Below are 25,966 nucleotides of genomic sequence, written 5' to 3'. Positions count from 1 at the left end.
CAGACGTAGTAATATATGCAATAGTTTTATACGAAGCGTTGTTACGTGACATTGATGTACTTAACCGTAACGCAACAGAATGTAACCATCGCTAGTAAGATCTTTATTATATGCGTGAGCCCTTATTTATATTGTTAGAAATGTAAATAAACACAAACACTTTTGTTTTATTACAAACGTAATAAAGATTAATACGTTATGAAATATTGTTCTCATTTTATTTTTTTATGTTATATATTGTTGTATTGGTGGAAGGATTCTGTGCAAGCTCGTTAGTAAAAAAGCAGTACTTATATTGTTTTGTTCCGGTTTCAAGGTTGATTGAGCCAGTGTAATTACAGGAACAAGGGATACAACATCTTAGTTCCTAAGGTTAGTGGCCCATTGGCGATATAAGCAATGGTTAAATTTTTTTACAATGCCAATATCTATGGGCGTTGGTGACCACTTACCATCAGGTGCCCCATATTCTCGTCCGCCTACCTGTACTAGTAAAGAAAAAAAAAAACTAAATTTTATAACGTAACCAATATCTCCGTTTTAATTGTATGAGGTATTCTCCTTAACAGGTAATGCATCTAGTCATAAGCTATAAGTTTTTTTAATGTTGTATTAGTGTATGGAGAAACTTAATAAATAAAAAAAATAAAAAACACTTGAATTATATTGATATATGGTCATATTGAACATTTGCATTAGATCAGTTATATTTATGATTACTAAAATTATAAATGAGAAGGTGAGTTTATATGCTTGTTACGCGTTCACATCTTAAGTACTTAACCAATTTATGAAGTTTTGCATACAGGTTGTCAGGGATACAGAATAGGACTTGGGGTACCTTCCCCTTTCCCCAACTCAGGCTATGTGAAGGCAGGCTTAAACTGGTTTCTAGATAAATGTATAAAGTGCTATGAATGTTTGGGCTCCACACACAAGGACATCTATTAGTTGCTTACAAGCTTGGCCCCAATATCCGCATATACTCGTATACTAAGATAATATAAAATGAGATAAATATTTAATAATAAATACGAAATAAATTTAAAAAAAGCTGAGATGGCCCCGTAGCCGATGCAAGCACCACTGAATTTCATGTGCTAAATTTGTGATTATAATTCATTTCGTGCTATACGGTGAAGGAAAACATCGTAAGAAATTAGACACATGCAGGTTTGCATGTGACTAATTTCACTGGAATTCTGTCAATTGTGTATTCCATCAAACCGCATTGGAGCAGCGTGGTGGAATAAGCTCCATATCTTTTAATCAAAAAGGGAGAGGTGGCCTTAGCTCAGCAGTGGGACATTCGCGGGCTGTTAATGAGGCTGAAATAAATATAAAATAAAAAAATAAAGATATAAATACAAATCACATTCAAATAGGATATGCTCGTATGAAGTTTTCGACTCTATTTTGATACATAGAATATTTAGGTATATTCCTTACCTACTAACGTAGCTACACTTAAAATTTTCAGCGCAAATCTTAAATGTAAGTTATAGTTCGAATTTCAATAATAACTTATTTGATTGTTAATTTAATTTGATTAGTTTATATTAAACCTTCCTTATAATCAATTATGCCTGACTGTTTACCAAAGTTAGTAGAAACTCAGCCGCAGCATGTAAAACGTACTATGTAACGCAACGAGATAATACACGAAGCGTGCGAAAATAAACAATAATAACACGTCCAAGATATGCGTAGTACTGTTGCAGAATGGAAACCGGTTTAAACTGGTATAACGAGAACGCAACGAAAACGAGAGTGCATCCAGATCGAAAGTGAATTGAATTGGTTTCCTATAACATGGAGGGTTAAGTCGTGTCCACACGGGACAATTTTAGCTGATCAACTGTTAAATAGAAAGAATTTGAATTGTCAAAGTTGAAAAATTTTTCAAACATTGAATCAATTAATACTTTTTGATATTTATTCGTTTGAAATTTTTTGTTGTACAGCAAAAATTAAATCTTCTAAAATCTCAAGCTGGCTAAGAAACATGACATACTCGTATTACGAAGATCAAATAAGTTGGTAAGGCACTTATGGGTATGAAGTTAAGACATTGCTACCATTTTATCTTAGGTAACTCATTTGTAATGTTATTGTTTATTTAGCCAACTGAGACATATAATGGTAATGGATGTCTTATAAAAGCATGTATCAGAAGTATAGACATTTGTGTATTTTGTGTCGTAGAAATGTCGCGAGTTATTAACTTATGCTTGAATCCCAAACTCTTTTGCTATGAAATTCTAAGTTTTGAAGTAGAAAATAAGTACAGTCCTTCCGTATCATTTGTCCTCCGCCCGTTCTCGATTTGGTGTGTAGGATTTGTCATGTGAAAATAAAATACAGCTGCACTGTTCCCATTTATGAAATATACAATTTAATATATTAGCAAATATTTGGATTTTTATTTATGTTATTTTGTTTTTATAAAGACAAATTTCTATGTAATTAATTTTAGCCTTTAAACTCATAGTGAGTGTATATATATATATACAAAATATAAAATATATATATATATTGGAATCGAATTTAAAAAATGCATATCAATTTTATGTTATTTTTATGCAATTCTAAAAACATATTTAAACAGACAAATATAGGTCAAGTGACAGATATGTCATTTATAAATATTAATAGACTTAGCATTTAAATACGAAATCGTTTATAATAGTAATAAAATATAATATGCATTTATTTTTTAAATAATTTTGTTTGTCATGTGATATTTGAAATTCGTTGTGAAATCTTCAAGCTTATAATCACGTGGGCGGACACTTAATAATATTTGAATGCTAAGTCTTAGTCACCCTTTTGAAATATTTTAAAATATGTATTATTATATATGTAATAAATACACTTTTTCTTAAGTTGAGATTACAGTCGAAAAGCGTCCGTATCGTTTGTGTTATACTGGCAATATACGGTTACTCGAAAAAGGTTTTAATGTTATGCAAAGTCGTAACAATAGATCCACAGCATTGTTGCAGTTTATCTGTATTATAAATCATTTCTGATAGATTTTTTAATCTAATTTTTTTACTTTACTTGAAATAAAATTTGAGGCCATAAAAAATCATTAATTTAGAAACAAAAATGGGTTCATAAATGACGCAGTTCTGACATAACAAACATATAAATTATATACTTCAAATATTTATTTATTAAATAATTAATTTCAGTTTTTTGGCTGTAAAATAAAGGTGCTCATTTTGGCACGCTTTTACAAAAAAGTTACGTTCATCATCATCATCATTTGTTAATGAAACAACAAAAACACAAAACACACGAAAACTTGTGCTTGCCCGGGTATTAACCTGCAATCAAAAAACCTCTGTTACGAATCATACGTTCTAACCACTCCACCGGCTGTTGCTATTTCATTTTTTTTTCCAACAAATCATCGCCAGTGAAATCGTACCACATACCAAGTGAATAACTATAAGTCTATGCGTGTAATCATTACTTATGACGTAAAGCGTTTTATGTACTTACATTTGGTGGTATTTTTTAATGAGTTTCAAGCCCGGTTTACTCATGGAAGGAGTCACAGCCCAGTGCAGAAGTGTGACGGTGATTGGCACATAGACATTTAATGTGCATTTATAACCTCTTCATAAAGTTACTATAATAAAAAATAGCAATAAATCATTCAGAAGACTGCGTATATGGTATACAAAAATCGTTTTTAAGGCCCTGACAATATTAAAAAAGTAATTTGAACCACATATTGAAAACGTGGATCATTTCGTCACACTGATGTTTTTTTTTATAGAATAGGAAGGCGGACGAGCCTGAGGCCACCTGATGGTAAGTGGTCACCAAACGCCCTTAGACATTGGTATTGTAAGAAATGTCAACCATCGCTTACATAGCCAATGCGCTACCAACCTTGGAAACTAAGATTTTATGTCCCTTGTGCCTGTAATTACACTGGCTCACTCACCCTTCAAACCGGAACACAACAATAACAAGTACTGCTGTTTTGCGGTAGAATATCTGATGAGTAGGTGGTACCTACCCAGACGAGCTTGCACAAAGCCCTACCACCAGTACATAAATAATGTGTCGATATAGAGCAGAATTTCATCGGACCCCTGCCAACCATAAGATGAATTATTTACACAAATTAAGCACATAAAAACCAGATTTAAACTAGCTATTTTCTGTCATGATGCCCTCGTTCTATCTTCTAGTCCATCGCCGCTGTGTAGCCATAAAGTTAACATTATAATTATTCATACTTTCGGTTAAAATTTAGGTGATATTATATAAGTTTAAAATAAATAAAAAAAACGGTCTAACACTTTATAAAATAATTATCTGTTTAATATTAAAGCGAAATATTTAAATAGAAATTATAATATCGCTCTATAAATTTAAGCCATTCGACAGTTAACAACAATAATAATGGCAGAAATGTTTAGTGCTAATTCACTTTTAATTGTACGAACAGATACACAATACTTGATTTTAAAACTTATAAATACAGAAATATTTAAATACCGTATCCGTAACAGCATGTGAATGTCCCACTGCTGGGCTAAAGGCCTCCTCTCCCTTTTTGAGGAAAAGGTTTGGAGCTTGTTCCACCACGCTGCTCCAGTGCGGGTTGGTGGAATACACATGTGGCAGATTTCAGTGAAATTAGACACATGAAGGTAAAACATTATATTCAAAAGAACAATTTTTATCTTTATGTGTGTTACTCTAATTTCGAAACGAATAAAATGTATTTTATTCAAGGTAATTTTTAATAAAGCGATTTTGGACCATCAATATTTTACTCCACCACCGTTTTTGAAAGTAGCCTTTCTTGGTCTAGCGAGACGAAATAGTATGAAACTCGCGTAGTTGCTCTTTTAAAATTAACCACATACAATCAATATTATTAGTATTCTTGTTCTTGATTAGCTCTGCATTGGAACCCAAGCTTAAATTCAAACATATTTATCTAAAAAGTATTATTTTAAGGAAATTTAGGATACTTATAAACATTATTTAGCGGAAGATTACTCAAATAATGCTTTGTCTGCTTCTTTCGAATGTCAAATCAGTGACGACAGAAAGAGAGAAAATATTTAACTAAACAGACATGGACATTATTGATTATTTATTATTTTGTTTAATTTTTTTAAATAGTTTATTAGTTACAGTTTTCAGTATTTTATTATAGTATATGCATACACCATTGCTTAAAAACGTTCTCTGTACAGCAAGAGCAAAATTTTTACTATGCTATCTTAATAAACCTATGTATTTCAAGCTTTTATGAAATATTTTTGTATATTCTTCCGTATGAACAGTATATTATCGTAAATATATTGTGAAATAGCCAATACATCTAATCTTAAAATATTTAAAGGGGTCTTTGCTGTAGAATAAATACAATTTTAATATCCGAGGCTAAACCCTATATATAACATGCTTGATTAATCTTATAAATAAAAAAATAATAATAATAAAAGAAAGATAAATATTCAGAAATATATAGAATAATTTATTTTCCACTGGAAAATATCGATGCTGAACATACAAAAATTCAGGAGAAGCAATTCATGAATTGAATTATCTAATTTTTTTTCAATCTGAATTGTAATTGGTCGATATCAGCTGATGGCGAAATAAGCATCCAATGAGCGAACGGTATTTAATTTACTTGGTAGTAGGGTTTTGTGCAAGTCCGTCTGGGTAGGACCACCCACTTAGCGCATATTCAACTCCCAAACAGCAATTGTTCCGGTTTGAATGGCTCTTGCTCATTTTTTTAGAACTTAGTATCCTATTGGCCTTAATGGCTTCGACAGCGTCACCGGGTCATACATACTCAAGCCACATGTTGGAAACCCATTTAAGTGCTCAGAGTACGCTCGACATTAGAATGCCGTCTGTGAGGCTAGTCCTGGCGCATTCCCGTTTCCGTTTCGCGAATATATGACTACTGGTGGTTGAGCTTTGTGCAAGCTCGTCTGGGTAGATACCATCCACTCATCAGATATTCTACCACAAAACTGTACTTGGTATTGTTGTGTTCCGGTTTGAAGGGTAAAAGAATCAGTGTAATTACAGGCACAAGGGACATAACATCTTAGTTACCAAGGTTGGTGGCGCATTGGTAATGTAAGCGATGGTTAACATTTCTTACAATGCCAATGTCTATTGGCGTTGGTGACCACTTACCATCGGGTAGCCCATATGCTCGTCCGCCTTCCTATTCTTTAAAAAATATAAATATATGAATACAAAGTATTGATGTTTGGTGTTATACTCACAGGCCGACACAAAGCCGTATTACCGGTGTAATCCTTATATTTCTCTTCTTTATTATGTGTGAAGAATATTCTGTGTTTTTATTCGACTTCAATATTGAAATTCACTATAGATATTATCACTTCGGTCTTCTTTTTTCTTATATTTCTCGTTAGCTTCGACCTGATTTTGATGATCCATTTTTATTAGATTTTTTATTATATGATGATGTTATAATGTAAATAAGGGAAAAAAGGTAGAAACTAAATGACTTGTAACTTGTGCTGGATATAGAATTCAATATATATTTTGATTTAGACTTGGTTATTTACAGTACAGTAACAGCCCGTTAATGTCCCATTGCTGGGCTAAGGCCTTTTTTTTTGAGGAGAAGGTTTTGAGCTTATTCCACCACGCTGCTCCAATGCGGGTTGGTAGAATACACATGTTACATAATTTCAATGAAATTAGACACATGAAGGTTTCCTCAAGATGTTTTCCTTCACCGTCAAACACGAGATGAATTATAATGACAAATTAAGCACATGAAAATTCAGTGGTACTTGCCCGGGCTTGAACCCACGATCATCGGTTAAGATTCACGCGTTCTAACCACTAGGCCATCTCGGCTTTTTTGTTGGTAATTTGTTGATTATTGTGATCAATAATAAAATGAAAGAAAAGCCATAAGCTTGCACTTCAATCGAATATAAGAGTAAAGAGCAAGTAACAATAAAATTTATGTGACATAAATTACGAGCCGTTATTTTTATGATATGATATATATAGTATATAATGAAGTGCAATTTAAAATTCATAATTCAAATATATTGCGTCAGTTATATAATCTAATTGTCATTGACGTCGTAAAGCGATCAAAGTAAAGTATAGTCGACGTGCTATGTTAGGTAATGAGTAATGGTATGCTTAAAATAGATTCGAGATATTTGTGCTAAAACTAGCTCATTCTCGCGAATATTTTCGTAAATTATGTCACATTTATTTGTGACTTTTGTAATTTTATTGCGTAAAGTTATTATATGATGTGTAATAATTTTTGCTTGAATGAAGAATATTTACGTTGTACGTTATATATATTATACATAAATTCGAAGCAAACGATGACAACTGTTCTGAATTAATTGGTGAACTTCACATTATTCTTGTATTATATATTTATATAAGCCAGTTAATAATAAATGAACTACTCTGAAAACACGTAGATACTTCTCTTTGACGTCCAATACGAAATTGCTCGCTTGAACTCGCGATCTTCGTTAAGATTCAGTTCTTTAATCCGCAAGACCACCTTACAGATGACATACTATTACAACATACGGTATAATAAAAACATGACAATACGAGTGTGTTACAAAGTCGGTATAGTCTATACACAACCTTACATTATTTGCTACATTTTTTCCTATTCAACTCACAATTTTTCTCACATAAACAATTACGTAATGTATATGTGTGTAATATCTTATGTCGCATAATCAGTGATAGTGTGCAATTTCGAGTAAATACTGTTAAGTTCCTTATTGCGATGATTCAAGAATTAGTATCGTTTCAAATTTTCACTCTTAGCGTACGAAGTTAGAGAATTAATATCATCTTAAATCCTTATGCACGGGACTCGTTAGATTTGCTTATATGTTTATTTATTTATAAAACGAATTATTATATTAATTTAAAATGTATGTTTATTATTATTACTTTTGTTTTTTTTCTCTTAAGATGTCAAAGTATTTACAAAAAAAAAAACTAGAAATTTGGAATAAAATTTAGATTATAACTAGCAAATCTAGCTTCTACAATGTGGAATTTGGTTTTGTGAATTATGGATATCAAGTATTTTAAATAATAAGTAACAGAGGTAGTCTAAAATAAAAAAATAATGATTGTTCGGTTTTGTTACATCGCAAATATCCATATTAACTTAAAAACAGGCACTTATTTTGAAATCACAGACATACATAAATTTCCGAACGATTATGAGGGTGACGAAAGAGAGAGTGCACATGTGTTCGCGCACACACTTGTGCACTATAATATGCCCTTCGCACTCTAATCTTCCTAGTGATTATCAATTGAGTAATAAGAGGTGAAAGCGTAACAAACAAACAAACCCATTTATATTATTAATAAGGATCTCCTGTGAGATCTTAAATCGGTAGGAGGACATCAGTAAAGAACAATATATTTTATTATAAAAATATAAACAAAAAAATATATCGTATTATAAATTATGTACGCATATTGCATAAATACATGCTTAAGGAAACCGATGGAGTTGTTTACAACGAGCCTATTATGATATAACATCATCTCATAATTCATACATTCGAACTGGTTCCTGTATTGAAATCTGTGATAATATTTCTGCGTACTAAAATTCATTGCATACAGATTCACCTTAACCCGCTGATTATGTCCCACTGTTGGATTAAGAGTTCATCAACTTTTGAGGGGAGAACAGAGCTTATTCCACAACATTGTCCCAACCATTCGGTTGATACATACAGAAATGCCATCGACTCACGTAGGTTTCCACTCGGTGTTTTCCTCCACGGAGTCCAAGATGATTTCAGATAAAATCACTGGTGCTTGCACTGGCTTGAGCACGCAATCAAATGAACTCGATATTGTTTGACTGACTGGTTTTGCTATTTTCTATTTACCTATGAGTATCGGTTAAACTGGATTTATATTTTATCTTTTTGTTAATTATAAAGCTGGTGGGATAATGAATGCTCCGATCTTAATCCGGCAAGAAACTTAGTAGTTACTTTTTTCCGACAGTTAAATTATTTATGTAGGTTAATTAAATGTAATTGAATTATATTTATCCTGTATGAAAATCAACGAATCATATATATGCTTTAGATATTATTTTTATTAAGGTCATAGGATGTTAATTGCTACAAATACATCCTATTGCTATTTTTTTTTTTTGTTATTTTTGGCGCGAACCAGTGACCATAAACTATTCAGCCACGTTTATTAGTAAAGCCGATGCAATCTGTTTGATTTATAGAACTTAGTTTTCAAAATAATTCAAATACTGTAACAGTGCTGTGTCAAAATGTGCATTCCTTTTTACATTCATTGACGTCGAAATGAATTAAAAATATTTTTTTAAATTTATATAAATATTTTCACTGTGACAAAATATCCGCCAACGATTTCGATTGAAAAATAGATTCAAACGCTTACAAATGAAGCACTTATTCTATTTAAAAAATATTGACATAAGAAAAAAATTAATGATGACTTTAATAGTGTGTAATTTAAAATAAATGAACGTCGGAAATTTGCGAAATTCCGTATTAGGAACTCAATGTAATTATCGACTTTGACGTTATGTTTAGTAAACGCGCAATTTGTATTGGTAATAAATTGCAGCTTATGCAAAAACCGAACTGAGGACGATAACGAAACGTCCAGATACCATATAACTAGTTGCAGGTATAAAATTAAAGATTACTAAATTGTCTGATGGTGTACTGTTATAGGATATATATACTGAATGTGTGCATAATATTGCAATTAAATGCGCCTTCCAGTTGATTTAATTTACATCATCTTTGGTGACATAAAAAGCCTTAGATTTTTTTAATGTGGATAGGGTATGTTGTAGCAGTTAGTGAGCTTTGCTTGAGCGTGAATACATAGCAATTTGTACCATTAGCCTTACGCAAAACAACGGACTACGTTTGTTGTCAAATGTTTCGAAATGACTTAAACAGCGGCGATCCAAGTGGTTTGCGATGTGATACCAATCTGCTCTATATTATGTCGGATTTCGCAAACTACACCACGCGCTGAATAATTATCCAAACCTCTTATTAGGAACAATGGACTTGGAAATGAAATAGATTATTGTATTTTGGCAGCGCCAAGCATTTATTTCTTACAATGTCAATTTTTCTAAAGAAACATTTCGTCCTATCATAACAGGTACATGTACTCAAAATAAAAAATAAAACGCAACATTTACCGATCAGGTTCACAAAATAAAAAAAATAATAACAAATAAAAATTATAAGAGAGTTACATTAATGCAATGCAATCGCGGGTCTTGGGTTGAAATATCCAGAGATCTGGTTATAACCATTGTTCAGTTTGATAATACTACCCAAGGCCCCCGACAGCTGTTTTGTGCTAATCTTAGATTTATATATCACAATGCAGCGTCTGCTTCCTGCAGCCATTAGTAGCTACCATGATGTCCATACTCGTGACCGTGGTTGACGAAAACTGGGACTGGCACCTTGACGGGATAAGGCACTGGCTTTTCAACGTGAACTGGCACGTGTTTCTCAATGTGGACAGGGTATGGCCTGTCTACTGGCACTTTGACGGGGAAAGGTACGGCTTTCTCCACTGGGTATGGGATGTGCTTTTCAACGGGGTAGGGGGCTGGTACGGGCACTTTGACGGGGTAAGGCACTGGCTTCTCAATATGAACTGGTACTGGACGGTCGACGTGGACCTTGACGGGGTAAGGTACATGCTTTTCTACTGGGTAAGGTACAGGTTTCTCTACTGGGTAAGGTACGGGCTTGGGGATATGTACAGGGTAGGGCCTGTCGACTGGGACCTTTACGGGTACATGGACCTCCTTGATGACTGGGTAAGGTGCAGGTACATGAACTGGAACCTTTACAGGGTAAGGGACCTTCTTTTCAACTGGGTAGGGAGCGGGTACGTGCACCTTTACGGGGACATGTACTTCCTTTTCTACGGGGTAAGGTTGGGGCACGTATACTTTTACGGGCACGGGTCTGTCGACGGGAACATGTACGGGGTAAGGGACCTTTTTCTCAACAGGGTATGGTTGGGGAATATGTACTGGTACTTTGACGATTTCCTTTACTGGGTAAGGAACGTGCTTTACAACGGGGTAGGGCTGGGGAACATGTACCTTAACGGGCACGTGAATTTGCTTTTCAACTGGATAAGGGATGTGCTTCTCTACTGGGTAGGGAACAGGTACATTTTTGACAACAGTTATGGTCTTGTGCACCTCTTCGTGACCTCCGTACCCACCGCCGTAGCCACCTCCATAACTACCTCCGTAACCACCGCCGAAACTGCCGCCATATCCTCCACCGATACTGCCTCCGTGTCCACCGTAGCCAAGATTGAAGAGTCCACGTTTCTCGTGCTTCTTCTCATCAGCTGCCGCCTTGTTATCGGTTACTGCCACTTCTTTTTCTGCTGCCTTGGCTTCTTCCGCGTGAGCGAAAGCCACGACAGCCACCAGACTGGCGGCCACGAGCTGAAAAGAGAAATAAAATAGTTAATACATAGTCATGGTATTTCATCAACAATTTCAGGGAGATATAATATTTTAATTGGTCGTTAGTGAAAGATATGTATTTGTTATTAAACTGGTTCAAATAATTTTCTATTAGGTAACTGCAGCTTGATTTTAATATAAAGATAAAGGTATCGGTCAAACGGTAAAAGCCTCAAGGCTTAATGGGCGTTAGTGCCTCAAACGACACATAAAGCTATACGTAATGTCCGTATTAGGTAACGATAAACTGGGACAGGGAATCTAATCCAGAGGTTTGCACTATCACATTACACTTGCACAAGCACGAAAGATTAAAACACACCAAGAGCTTCATGATGCTTCGTTTGTTTGGTTGCACTGAAGCCAGCGAAGTCCTGAATGCGAATGATGCGTGGTAAGGTTCCACCACGATATATATATGCGGATTGAGCGGCCGAGCGAAGAAAAAAAATGGCGCCACTCCGTAGGACTACTATACTTTCGCTTTCGAGGGGTATCGTTAAGCGTTAAGCCGAAATGCACATCGACTCAGTACCGAGATTCGGACCGGTTCTCAGATAACAGCTGTTCCTGAAACAGTAATGCGATCAGACGCTGTCATCAGCGGACATTTGCATATTGCAGTATTTTATTACTTACAAATAAAATTGTAAAACATTAAATAAAATAATGGTAAGGTGGACAAATTGGTATTTATATCTATCGATGTGTGCGAATAAATTTAATAATTGATAAGTGCTTTAAATTAAATTCAATAAAGAAATTAAATAATAGCATCAAAATAATGAACGTAATGGAAAGGATAAATTATTTCTTTAGTAACATAGTAATAATTTATTTATTGTTATCAATCATTGCATGTTATTATTGTTTTATATATTTTTTAATATTTGTTACAATTCTTTTCGGTCAACGTTCTGTTGTTCTTTTAATTCTTAAGCATTATTAAGAAAAATGACCTACTAACATGTACAACCGTAATATCTTCGCTCGCTTTTTTTTTTAATAAACCTGATTAAATATTTTAACACGTAATTGTAATAACAATTAATATGTTATTCAATTTATCGAAATTAGCTTAAAATATTCGAATATATATCGTAATTGTTTACTGTTGGAAAAAGAAGAAGGCATAGGAATTATTCCTCCACGATTCTTTAGTGCAAGCTGGTGGATAGATGTGCCAGAATTTCTTTTAACACGTTCAAGTCTCCTCGCGATATTTTCTTCGACCTCCAAGTACGAGACTCAGTTGTGCTTATTCGGATTTGAACCTGCTATCTTTGGTTCAGATTCACCTGTTCTATTCACTGTGCCATATCGGAAGTTTCTATTGGCCAACAGTGGAAACTGGCCTACTTTAAGGTAATTATTATAAAACTTCTAATATGTTCATGATGTATAATTATATACAAAACATTTTCGAATCGTTATCATATCTACAAAACAAATTTTTTGAAATATTTTTGCGTTCCATATTCGAATTTATACTAACCGTACGATTTCTTTATTTTTAGTACTTATTTTATAATATATTATTCTATTATAGATTTATTAAAATAAAAAAAATAAAAATGTAGCTGGTAATAATATAAAAAATGTATAATTTTTTTATATATATATTTGGTAATTATAACATACGTAACATGTGAAATAACAATTCTGTGTCAAAACATAATTATATTAATGTTATATTTCGGTAAAAGTAATAATTTGATTGTGTGTAAATAAATTTTATGATTTCTGTCTCCAGTCCGTTCACTTCGCGTCCTTTCTAAATGATAACGACTTCACAATGTTTAGGCGATTGGTCTGTGAATTATATTATGTATAGAAAATATACTTAGCAATGACTAAATAACCAATATATCTAAATAAATGAAAGAAATGCTTATTTATTTATTTTATTTAGTACAAATAAAACATAAATAATATAAGTAATCATGCTTAACATGAGCGGTCTCACTTAAACGTAAAAGGTAACTTTTAGACAGCAAAAAGCGTAGCGAAAACGTCGATCAAATACTTATAATAAATGTAGCGAAAATTAATATTTTAAGTAGATAATAAGGTAAAACAATTTAATGAAATATCTGCTCGTAAATCAATTCAGTTATAAGAGATAACAAACTAATAATCAGAGCTAACATAAATGTCGCGTAAACTCATAAAAAATAAGTATCCATTTTTATATATATAAGATAAGATACAAGTTCTAATCTTGGAAATAAGCCTACTTACTGATTGATGAAAAGGCTAAGAGTTTTTCCTACCATTGTTCCAATGCGGGTCGGTGGATAAATTAATAGTTTCCAATTATAATTTTAGGAATTTTGTTTTTTACTAAGGATTTCTTATAATCTATTATTTTTAGCTTACCATTTTCCTCGTGCACAGCAATGCTTAAAGTGTCTTTAGGCTCAGAATTTTCAATTTGGAAAAGTGATTTATTGTGAAATTGGTTCGTTAAAAGTTCAATTTTAATCAGATGTATACAACCGTATAATAACTTTTACTATAATACTCGAGATGGGCCAGTGGATAGAACTTTTGAAACATGAACAGAGGTCGTTGACTAGAACGTGGGCACGCCCTATGTACTGACTTTTATATGTTTTATGTGTGCTTATAGTTCATCTCTTGTTTGATTAATTAATTTTTTATTGGAAGAATCTGACGATTTTAGTCTGTCATCAATAAAAAAATTGGAAATAAATATAAATAATGTTCGAAACGTGCATGTTCTGGTATCTTTTCCTCAAATATTCAATTATTACAAAAATATTAACATCGAATTTGACCATAGAGTTAACACTAACTTTTTTTAATGAGAAATGTTACATGGCAAAGTTACTCAATCATTATCATAAATACGTATCATTAAGAAATCTAAAGCCTTGAGTGAAGAAGATCATTTGCTTAATATAAGTTATTTTATTATATTTAAATTATAAAATTAATTATTTATTCCAAATACGAATGTCATTGAAAATATAATATATACATTTCATAAATTGATTAGGAATAAAATAAAATAAAATAGTATTAATATAATATATTTATTAAAACAAACACAGTTAACGATTGACATTATAAAGTTTCTGAGATAGTCTTGCGTCACAGAAGTTAGTCAGACAGCCACTAAAATTAATCAAATATTTAGATATATATATTTAAGAGTTAAATAGATATAATCATACAAAATCTAAATAAACATGTTAAGTGAATTCGTTTTAAAAAAAAATTGTAATAATAATAAACAAAAGATTATAATATTAGTTTAAATTAATTAAATCCATAATTAATAAATTTAAATGACTTTACTCATTCGTTTACAGGTATACTTAAATTTTTCAGTGTAATAATCGAACCTATTAAATGAACAATTATTAACTTTGAAATAAATAATTTTACAGTAATATGATCTAAAAATAAATATAAGTATGATTTATATTCATATATGTACATGAAAGTTGAAGTGAGAAAACACAGGGCATTGCTGGACAAACGTCGCTTCTCATTAACGACAAAGGATTCACATGTTAATCAATCAAGACACGTCATTACATGTCGGATACATCTCTTAAAACTTCATCCGATACAAGTTACTAGCACAGTTTACCTTTACCGTTAAGCAAAAAACTGATTTGACACAAGGAAAACCCATGACCATTGAGATCAAATTATTTACTTTTATATATAGTATTTTATATAAAATAAGTTAAATACAAATGCGTAAAAAATTGAAAAATATGACAATACCGGATTTAGAAAGTTAAGGAAGTGTTTTAGATTGAAATAGGTTTTTTTTTTTATTTCGTAGAAGTTTATATTCATTTGGGAACAGTAAAAACAGGTGACAAAAACTTCGATATTGTTTTTGTTGAAATTATTTATTTGCATGTATTTTTAATTTAAGATCATTTGTTTTTTAAATTAAATGCCACGCGATCGATAAGTTCCTGCAAATGTGTCAATTAATTGAAGATAAAATTATCTGAATCTATTTTAAATAGGAACTGAACCCGTTTTGCTATCGTGGAATTCAGCTTTGGACTAAAATTCTTCAAAATCTAATTTTAACATTGTCTAAAATATTGGACAACAAAAATGTACGCGAACTTTAATATTTTGTATAACTTATATATTGTTATAAGTTTTATATTCAACTGATTTTGATGAAATAAAGATTAAACGAAAAATAAAGATTACCTTGGATTACTTTGTAATTAATCAGTTATTTATATTTAATTTTTTGCCGTTTTAAAGATTATCCCTGACAAACATTAAGACGGACAGATTGACAAAAATAAGTTTTAGTTTTGCGAACTCGCAAATAGCCATATCAATTGAAAAAGAGGCACTTATTTAATCACAAACACACTTAAATTTTATTTTTTTGTCGTTTTAAGTTTTTTTGTTATAAACTTTCATTACATTTAACCAAAAGACAATTATTTACACTTGTTTATGCTATAAATATCAAAATTATTATACGTACTATTTTTATACATTTAACGTAAGTACTTTAAAAGCCGAAATGGCCTAGTGGTTAGAACGAGTGAATCTTAACCGATGATCGTGGTTTCAAACCCGGGCAAGCACCACTGAATATTCATGTACTTAATTTGTGATTATAATTCATCTCGTGCTTTACGGTGAAGGAAAACATCGTGAGGAAACCTGCATGTGTCTAATTTCATTGAAATTCTGCCACATGTGTTTTCTACCAACCCGCATTGGAGCAGCGTGTTGGAATAAGCTCCAAACCTTCTCAAAATGGAGAGGAGGTCTTAGCCCAGCAGTGGGACATTAACAGGCTGTTACAACATTTATTAAAGTCACTCTACCATCAAGGCAATGCATCCAAAAGGTTTTGAAATATTACAGCATATATACTCTATTGATAAAGCAGGCCCAACAAAACTTATCTTATAGCGGGTTTATACCAGTCGATATAAATCGAAAACTGGTACTGCGAATTTTAATCAAGTCGAAAAAACAAAAATCGATTCAATAAAATTATACTTTTCAATTAAAATTAATATTTATGTACAGACATTTTTATAAAATACAAAATTAAAATAAAAAGAAATTAATTAATAATCCTTTTTAATTAGTTGAAAGTCAACTTTTGTTGAATCAAACCGTAAACCATTACTTATTAAATTTGTTGAGCAATAATTGTCGGTCGACCAAAATCGCCAAAACCTATTGTAACAAACAAGCTTAGAAGAAAATTAAATATTGCAAATGTTAGATTTCGCTTATACCTCTCATTATACGAAGGTCAAGGTGCAAATGACTTAAAAATGGTTCGTTTGCCTCCGTTCTATCGTAAGTAAACAAAATTGTGACATTTTAATTTTTTTTTGTGTTGGTAATGTGTATGAAAACTTTGTTCATTTATATTTATTCAATCAATATAAAGTCGTAAGTACATTAGTTAAGTACGGGCACACGTACCTCGTCTCTTTAACCAAATTATTTGTATACTATTTGTTTGCTTATCTTGAACTTTGAAGTAAAAGTATTCCAAAAAAAAACAATAAAGTAAAATTGAAATATTGAGAACCCTATCTTATTTGAAGGTCGGATACATTTATTTTGTATTCTGTAAAATCATTGCATGCGGTATATGCTATATAATCTTATTGCTATAAATTAATATTTATTTGCATTTCATATTATTATTTAAAAGCCTGGATTTAAAGACCCAAAGCACTTTGATTTTTGTGGCCCCCCATCCCAAAGCGGTTGGAGTAAAGTTATATTATTTTTGGATAGAGGGGTGGATTTAAGCCTAGGCCGGTGCCTTTTAGGCCTAGGCTTAAATCCGGGGCTGACATTTCACATGTTTCTCAGTGTTTGAGGAGAAGGTGTGGATAATTAGTATTACGTGGAAGATTTTCCTTGACTGAATAATCCAGCCCAACGATGGAACTGTTACAGGATATTGCTAAACTGTTATTACGTATTTTGTAGAACTTACCACCACCACAACCGCCAAACATCAATACTTAGTATTGTTGTGTTACGTTTAGAAGAATCAGTGAGATACACTGTATCTACAGGCAGGGACATAACATCTTAGGTTGGTGGCGCATTAACAATGTAAGGAACGGTTTATATTTCTTACAGTGCCAATACTATGGGTGATGGCGACCATTTACCAATCCGCCTCGACTTTTTATAAAAAAAAAAACTTATATAACACTATTGTAATATATTATTAGTGTTCGCGTTATTAAATAAAAATTAAAAAAAAACTGGTTTTTACACATATTTTGTCATGTATATGAAAACAAAATGCCGCCAGGGAATCAATTGATGCGCCTGACCTTTAGATAGAATTTAAATTGAATAGATGTATTGCAAGACACTATTTCACGTTACACCATACCTCTAATATCTTTGTTTTTTAAGTTAATTAATTTATATTATTAACATAGCCAATTTTGTTTCTTTGATATAAATGTTATAAATATATTCTAGTTAATGTATTTAGATTATTCCAATATACAAGTGCGTTGCTACTTAATTCCTTCTAGATTTCCTTTTCCTGATAATCTTAATAAAATAATTCAGATGATATAATCCTGAATCCGAGAATAGAGCATAATACCTGGTTTTCAACTTTTAAATATATTATACAAAAACATTAATAATGTTTGTTAAAGAATTTAAAAAACAGGGTGAATTTGTGAAGCGTAGCTAATGGAGATGCAGCGCGTATTTACGTTACTACTTTTCTAAAGATTCTATATTTGAACATATTCAATTTTTTTAATCCACGCCTTATCTTTGTACTGTTTTATTAATGTAGCGCGACAAATTGTTAACGAGGCGTAAATACTGATTATATTATACGACGTCTAAATCGGCTAACATTAATTGTAATATTCCTGTGTTTATTTTATTGGCGATTTTAAACTTAAATGATTAGCAATGTCTCAGTCTGTCAAAAATCTTTTGAAAATCATAAGAAGTAGTTCTTTGGAGTAGACGTATCTTAAAGTTTTTGTCACAAAATAATCACATTTATTATTATCACAATTAAAGGTGAAATTTTCACAGCATTTTACTGCAGGTTATTATATATTTACTTTAAGTTAAGTGCATCAGTGTAAATAATTACAAAATGAAAACGCGCTCAGTAAATAGTCAAAGCATAATCACTGTTTATAGCGATAAACATTGATTCACAGCGGCTTTCAAAATATTTTGTTGTATTTCCAGTGACATAACAGTGCATGGAGAAATAGAAACAAATGAAATGCATTGTAATTTATTTAGACAGACGTAAATGGACAAGAAGATTGGTCATCTTCGGCAATAGATACAGTGGCAGTGAGAAGTATAAATCAATGCAACCACAACCATATGATCTAAGTAGTATTTTCTCTTAATTGGCTCACATTGGCTCATTCACTATTGAAATTCAACCATAATACCTAACAAACAACAACAACCTACTTGAGGCCTTGGACCGGTTGCAGCGACGTGCAGTACGCATTATTGGCGACGTAAAGGTCACAAACACCCTTGAACCTTTACAATTGCGTCGCGAGATAGCAGCACTGAGCGCTTTCTATCACGGCAAGTGCTCTGAGAAATTATTCTCTCTAATACCTGCTTCCCCCTTCCTTCTTAAGTCCACGCGCGCTGGTTCTCGATGTCACCGCCTAACTGTGACATCAATTCCATCGCGCACAAAGAAATTTGGCAACTCCTTTCTTTGTTGCACTACCAAAAAATGGAATTCCTTACCAGCTCACGTGTTCCCCTCCTCTTACAACCCGGGTTCCTTCAAACGAGGCGTGAAGAGGCATCTTGCGGGCTGGCAAGGCGGGGGACGGCTAGTACAGAACATTCTTCCCGACTGTACTGGCCGTCGTCGCGTTTGGACTCTACTACCACTTACCATCAGGTGGAGTAGTCATTTGCCATCCCGGGGCATATAAAAAAATAAATAAATAATCCATTAATCACCCACCACTTTGGGGCTCCAAACCATCTACTCAAAGGGAGAGGAGGTCCAGCAGCGTAACATTCACTAGCTTACTTTAGATTTAATCATATATTAATATATAATTTTCTTGTTTTAATTTTTTTAACTGTTATTTTTTCAATTTTTTTATTGATAACACTAAATCTCGTCAATAGATTTCATACGAACAGAGATCGGTTCTAAAAACAAGAAAATCGGTTGAGAAACAGAGAAATATATTGTTCTGAACAGTTTTGTCTTTTCCTGCTTATAAATAAATTTAATGATTTACTTGGTGGAAGGGGTCTTGTGCAAGCTCGCCTGATTACGTACCACCAATTCATCAGATATTCTACCACAAAATAGCAGTATTTGGTATTGTTGTGTTCCGGTTTAAAGGATGAGTGAGCCAGTATAATTACAGGCACAAGGGATATAACATCTAAATTCCCAATGTTGGTGGCGTATTGGCAATGTAAGCGATGGTTAACATTTCTTCCAATGCCAATGTCTATGGGCGTTGGTGACCACTTACCATCAGGTGGCCCATACGCGGGTTTGCCTCCGTTCCTACCTATTCTTTAAAAAAAAACCAGTGTAACTACAGGTACAAAGAATGTTAATGTTAATTTCCACGGCTAAGGAAATGTAAGGAATAATTGTTTAATTTTTAATAAAATGGGCACTATCCTATTCCTTTAATTATATTAATAAAATTTATGTCACAAAGATTGCTTGGACGAGATCGCTATAGCGATGAATGCACGCTACTAACCTACTGAATATCTTATGCTACCAAGTTGTATTGTATTTTTGTGCAATTAAATTTATAAATAAATAATAAAAATACATTTAAGGAACTGACATTTAAATATGAAACAATAAATTTAAGTATAGTTTTTAATTTAGCATCGGTTACTATTTATTTGTTCCTCGTAATAGTTACAGCATCGACTCATCAGTACGTTTAATAACCAAAACTGTTGAAGATATTACGTTTATATTGCAAGCACATTTAATAAAAAAAACTCTAGATATTTAACTTTTATGCAATGAAAATATGCAATTAAATATTTATTTCACAATTCATTAATTCATTTAGTTTTTAAAAGTATTTAACGAAAGAAACGAGAAATAGCAAATAATGTTTTCATTTTCATTAGCTATTACTGAATCTCATATAGAAATGAATTAACTTTATTTAGACGAGCCGTTTGGTGTGTTTGGTAGATACCTGCCTTTCACGCCGAAGGTTGTGGGTTCGATTCCCACCCAGGATAGACATTTGTGTGCATGAACATGTCTGTTTGTCCTGAGTCTGGGTGTAATTATCTATATAAGTATGTATTTACAAAAGAAAAGTAGTATATGTAGTATATCAGGTGTCTGGTTTCCATAGCACAAGCTCTGCTTAATTTGGGATCAGATGGCCGTGTGTGAATAATGTCCCAGGATGTTATTATTATTATTCATTTAATAAATTTATACTCGTAAATCAATTCTTAAGCTATTATTTCTCTAGGAACTATATTTATAACTACGAAATTAGTTGTTGATAAAAAAAAAACGTCGTCTTTTCAAAAATCGAACTCGCTAAAAATTGCTTGATGCTATAATGCTACTAAATTCACGAGGTCAAAGGATTGCTACTTACGGTTCGTCCGACTTTAGTGCATTAATCTAGTTTAACATATAATCTAAAAAATTATACGTATTAACATTATTAATAATTAACAGCACGCATATAAATATCCGTCCGACTATTTAACAGTAATTAATTCAACGCAAATACGCAATTTAGGATACAATATGTACATTATCCCCTGTGATTGTACTCATTCTTCCTGACACTTTACTAACGTTGTCATTATCTATATTATTTATACTGCCTCGTTGGTCTAGTAGCTTGATGTAAGACTGCAAACCCAGAGGTCCTGGGTTCAATTCTCAGGTAGGGCCTATAAAAAGTTGTTGGGTTTTTCTCTCAGAAAGTCCTCAGTAGCAGTCCGGAGTCTGGAAGATGGAAGTGTGTACATTCCCGTGCTTCGAAATGCACGTAAATCCGTTGGTCCTGCGCCTGAACTCTTTCCGGTCGTGTCGGATTGCCGTCCCATCGGATTATGAGAGTTAGGGAATAGAGAGTGCACCTGTGTTTGCGCACACACTTGTGCACTATAATATCTCCTGCGTAGTTGGCTAACCTCTCTTGAGATTGGCCGCCGTGGCCGAAATCAGTCTGGAGGACTTTATATATATATATATATAAAGGAATAACTGACTGACATATTAACGCACCTAAGATAGTGATACAGGGGTGAAAGTTTGTATGAACCTCCTTCCTTTTTAAACCACTATGGAAATTGGTATATAGCAATTCTAAATTATGACGCTAGCGAATTCGATCATTTCCGCGTCTTCACAACGGCAAAAGCTCGGCACTCCTACTGTGACTAAAAATATTAGAGTCGATCGAGTAAGGTCGATCTTGAAGCTTCTGATTTTATGGATGTAGGAATATATATTAATAATAATATTCTACTATTACTGTCCCAGTTGTAAGATAATTTTATGTTGTAAAAAGCAAACGATTTGAAGTCGTAAGTATTGAGTAATAAATATAAGATACACATTCAAACCTATCAAGGAGAACGGAAGAATTAAGTATTTTTATTACAGCATTGTATATTATTTCAGGATATCAATTTTTATGCAATCTTATACTCACGACCTCATTTAAAATAATTAAAAAGTAAAAATAACTAATTCGAAGTTTGAATGAATTGATAAAATTTCGCATGCCTTTATTGCTATCTAATTAATACTAGCACGGATATATACATATTTCAGGAATATTTTGTTATAATTTCATGTTTTAGATAACGTAAATCATATATAAAGATGGCTCTTAGACACACAATCATCTGCCATATAATATTATACACATATAAACATTATGATCAATTTTGATATACTTTAAAAATACTATGAGTTTTTATTGGTCCTACCTTAGTATTTCAGAACAACAACAATAAAAATAAATGGTATATCTACAGCTTTTTCCTTCCGATCTCCAGGCAATCTATTAGCGAGTAGGGGGACTGGCTCGTATGCCGTGTCGGCAAACGGCATGTGGCTCTCATATTCCATCATAATCTCACTCCACCAGCAATGTCTACTCCCTTGTGTGTAGATGGCGATAATAAGAAAAATATATGTTATTCATTGTAAAAACTCATGTGATTATTTATTATACATATTCAATAATTAGATTTCTTTAATTATGGAGTAATTAATTCTAATGTTTCAAATTATTTTATATTTTGATAAACTATGAAAATAATGAGGAAAAATTGACATTAAATAGATTTAAGAAATGCTTCAAGTTACATTAGAGCAAAGTACTCGTGTTACGCCAAATAACAAAAACAACTGAGTTTACGAACAAAGAGGACCTTGAGCGACATTCACAGAAATCAAGACATCATAGAACTTTGTTTACGAAATAGCAGCCAACTATATAAGTACTTGTAATGTAATGTAACAATAATAAGATAATGATTATATTGTAAAATATATCTTTATACAAGTGATGAGGGAAAAAGGTCTATTATTATTAGTATTTGACAACTTCTTTCTTTGTCGCACTTCCAAAAAAGGGAATTCCTTACCAGCTTACGTGTTCCCCTCCTCTTACAACCTTCAAACGAGGCGTGAAGAGGCATTTTGCGGGCCGGCAAGGCGAAGGCGGCTAGTGCAGAACATTCTTCCCGACTGTACTGGCCGTCATCGCGTTTGGACTCTATTACCACTTACCATCAGGTGGAGTAGAGTCATTTGCCCTCCCGGTAGATATATATAAAAAAAAAAAGCAAAATGTACGTAATATTTAGAGCTAATGTATAACACAACCGGCTTCAAAATGTTTCTTCGAGATGCATTTTAAATATATTGTGATACACGTAGAATATTTAATATTTAGAAAAAGTATTATTTAAAATACCAGTGTTAGTGGAATATACGCTTAATTCCCAATTAATGACGCACTCTTCATCTATGTAATACTAGGCTCCGAACTGATTTCTATACAGTATACACACATACTGACGCACTCTCTATTCCAACACACCAAACCGATAAGACATAACCCGTGCTTTTCGAGGCACAGGAATGTTTGTTTCTCATTTTGATCAAACTTTGGGCATTTAAAAAAACAATTGAAAACGAACAATTTAATTTTTAGTTTGACCTGGGACTTGAACTAAAGATCTAGGAATTTACAGCTTTATAAGATTACCATTATACCAGGTAATCAAAGCCAGATGAAACATTAGTGTTATATATTAGTATATTAGAAAATACATTAGTAACAGCATCGTTACTTATTCTTTATATATATTATTTATTACACTTCTCCTCAATTTCTGCATTATGCCTGCACTCTGTCTAACAAAATAAGATTGGTGGCGGTAAATTGGAAGTACTGAGTAAAACTTATGGAAGTGGAGAGAATAGAGAGAGATGTATGTATATATATGGGTTCGATTCTCACCCAGGACAGACATTTGTGAGCATACATGTCTGTTTGTCCCGAGTCTGGGTGTAATTATCTATATAAGTATGTATTTACAAAAGAAAAGTAGTATATGTAGTACATCAGTTGTCTGGTTTCCATAGTACAAGCTCTGTATAAGCTTAATTTAGGATCAGATGGCCGTGTGTGACAAATGTCCCAGGATATTATTATTATTATTATATACACATATACACACTTGCATTCTATAATATTTATCGCACAAAGGGTCTCCGATGAGAATGATCATTAAATAGGAATACAAGACGGCACTGGTACTACACAAGTAACAATAATAATATGCCTCAGCTTATATACTTTATAATATTATGATAATGAATCTGTATGATTTAGAATCAAAAATAAATTTAGCTTTTGAGTTGGAAATATTGAAAATTATTTTCTTCCTCGACTCATTTTATAATTGGTACATAATTATTTCGAAATCATTGCTGTATTCGGCCGAATTAAATTAATTTACATTTTTTAATTACATCAAATTTAAAAGATGATTTTATTGTAATTACGATATCATGTTCACTGAATCGCCAGCCGTAATGGCCGCTTCGCATTATTGTAACATAAGATTACATATTCACAACAATCAACACGTTCTACATTTTTATATGCTATTTAATTTATTTACTTTCAATTTCTTAAACATTGGTAAAAATCACGTTAACTAGTAACAGTAACAGCCTGTTAATATCACACTGCTGGGCTAAGGCCTCCTCTCCCTTTTGAGGAGAAGGTTTGGAGCTTATTCCACCACGCTGCTCCAATGCGGGTTGGTAGAATACGTATGTGGCAGAATTTCAATGAAATAAGCCACATGCAGGTTTCCTCACGATGTTTTCCTTCACCGTCAGGCACGAGATAAATTATAAACACAAATTAAGCACATGAAAATTCACTGGTGCTTGCCCGGGCTTGAACCCACGATCATCGGGTAAGATTCACGCGTTCTTACCACTTGGCCATCTCTGTTTTGTTCAGGTTAACTAATTTGACTTTATTCTGAACTCTCATTGGTTGCTTATTGCGTCATCGATTGCCTCCGACCAATAAGCATTTGAACCAAGTTTGTTTATTTGATTTTATTTAGCGTTTTAGAATCTATGCGAAATAACATCAAATAATATATGTATAATGTACTTACATCTTTCCAAGCTTGCATAATTGTGATATTCGATATAATTAGAATTATCCGCTATATGGAAAGCCGGTTGAAACCGGTTTTGGTTTTATAGCTCTCATATATACAAATTATTACTAAAGTCTAGTTAGAAAATACTAATAATAGCAGTCAACAAGGAGCGTAGATATTCATTTCTCAATTCACATTATATTATTATGGTGCTAGCATTTAATATATTTGGAACTTGAAGAAATAGTGAACAAACATTTCCAAAAGTACCATACCGTCTTGTTATTGCTATCAGTGATAATCGGAATTGCAATTCAACAAAGTAACAATAGCATTCGGGCATTTTGACGGGCCAGTTGGCGTGGTTGGTAGATACTTGCCTTTCACTCCGAAGGTTGTGAGTTCGATTCCCACCCAGGACAGACATTTGTGTGCATGAACATGTCTGTTTGTCCTGAGTCTGGGCGTTATTATCTTTATAACTATGTATGTACAAAAGAAAAGTACTTTATGTAGTATATCAGTTGTCTGGTTTCCATAGTACAAGTTCTGCTTAGTTTGGGATCAGATGGTGGATGTGAATAATATCCTAGCATAATATTAATATCATTATTCTTAATCATGCCACCGTTCCGAAGTCATGATTTGTGCAGCTATTATTAATTTTAATATACTAAAGTATAAATATAT

At 32.7% G+C, this 25,966-nt stretch overlaps 2 protein-coding genes across 2 annotated transcripts in view; one reads left to right on the top strand and one right to left on the bottom strand.

Annotated features, from left to right (window-relative positions):
* The window catches only part of LOC126769120 (angiotensin-converting enzyme), a 174,374-nt gene that overhangs the window by 56,926 nt on the left and 91,482 nt on the right, over positions 1–25,966 (top strand). The window lies entirely within an intron of this gene.
* On the bottom strand, positions 10,008–11,942 carry LOC126769162 (skin secretory protein xP2-like). Its single transcript, XM_050487786.1, has 2 exons — positions 11,892–11,942; positions 10,008–11,548 (listed from the first exon to the last, which is right to left on the bottom strand). Exons 1-2 carry the CDS (start codon positions 11,901–11,903, stop codon positions 10,478–10,480), a joined length of 1,083 nt encoding a protein of 360 aa, XP_050343743.1. The 5' UTR covers positions 11,904–11,942; the 3' UTR covers positions 10,008–10,477.

The sequence above is a fragment of the Nymphalis io genome, chromosome 6 (genome assembly GCF_905147045.1).
Source record: "Nymphalis io chromosome 6, ilAglIoxx1.1, whole genome shotgun sequence".
In the NCBI taxonomy this organism is placed as follows: domain Eukaryota; kingdom Metazoa; phylum Arthropoda; class Insecta; order Lepidoptera; family Nymphalidae; genus Nymphalis; species Nymphalis io.
This window is presented reverse-complemented; position numbering and strand designations above follow the sequence as displayed.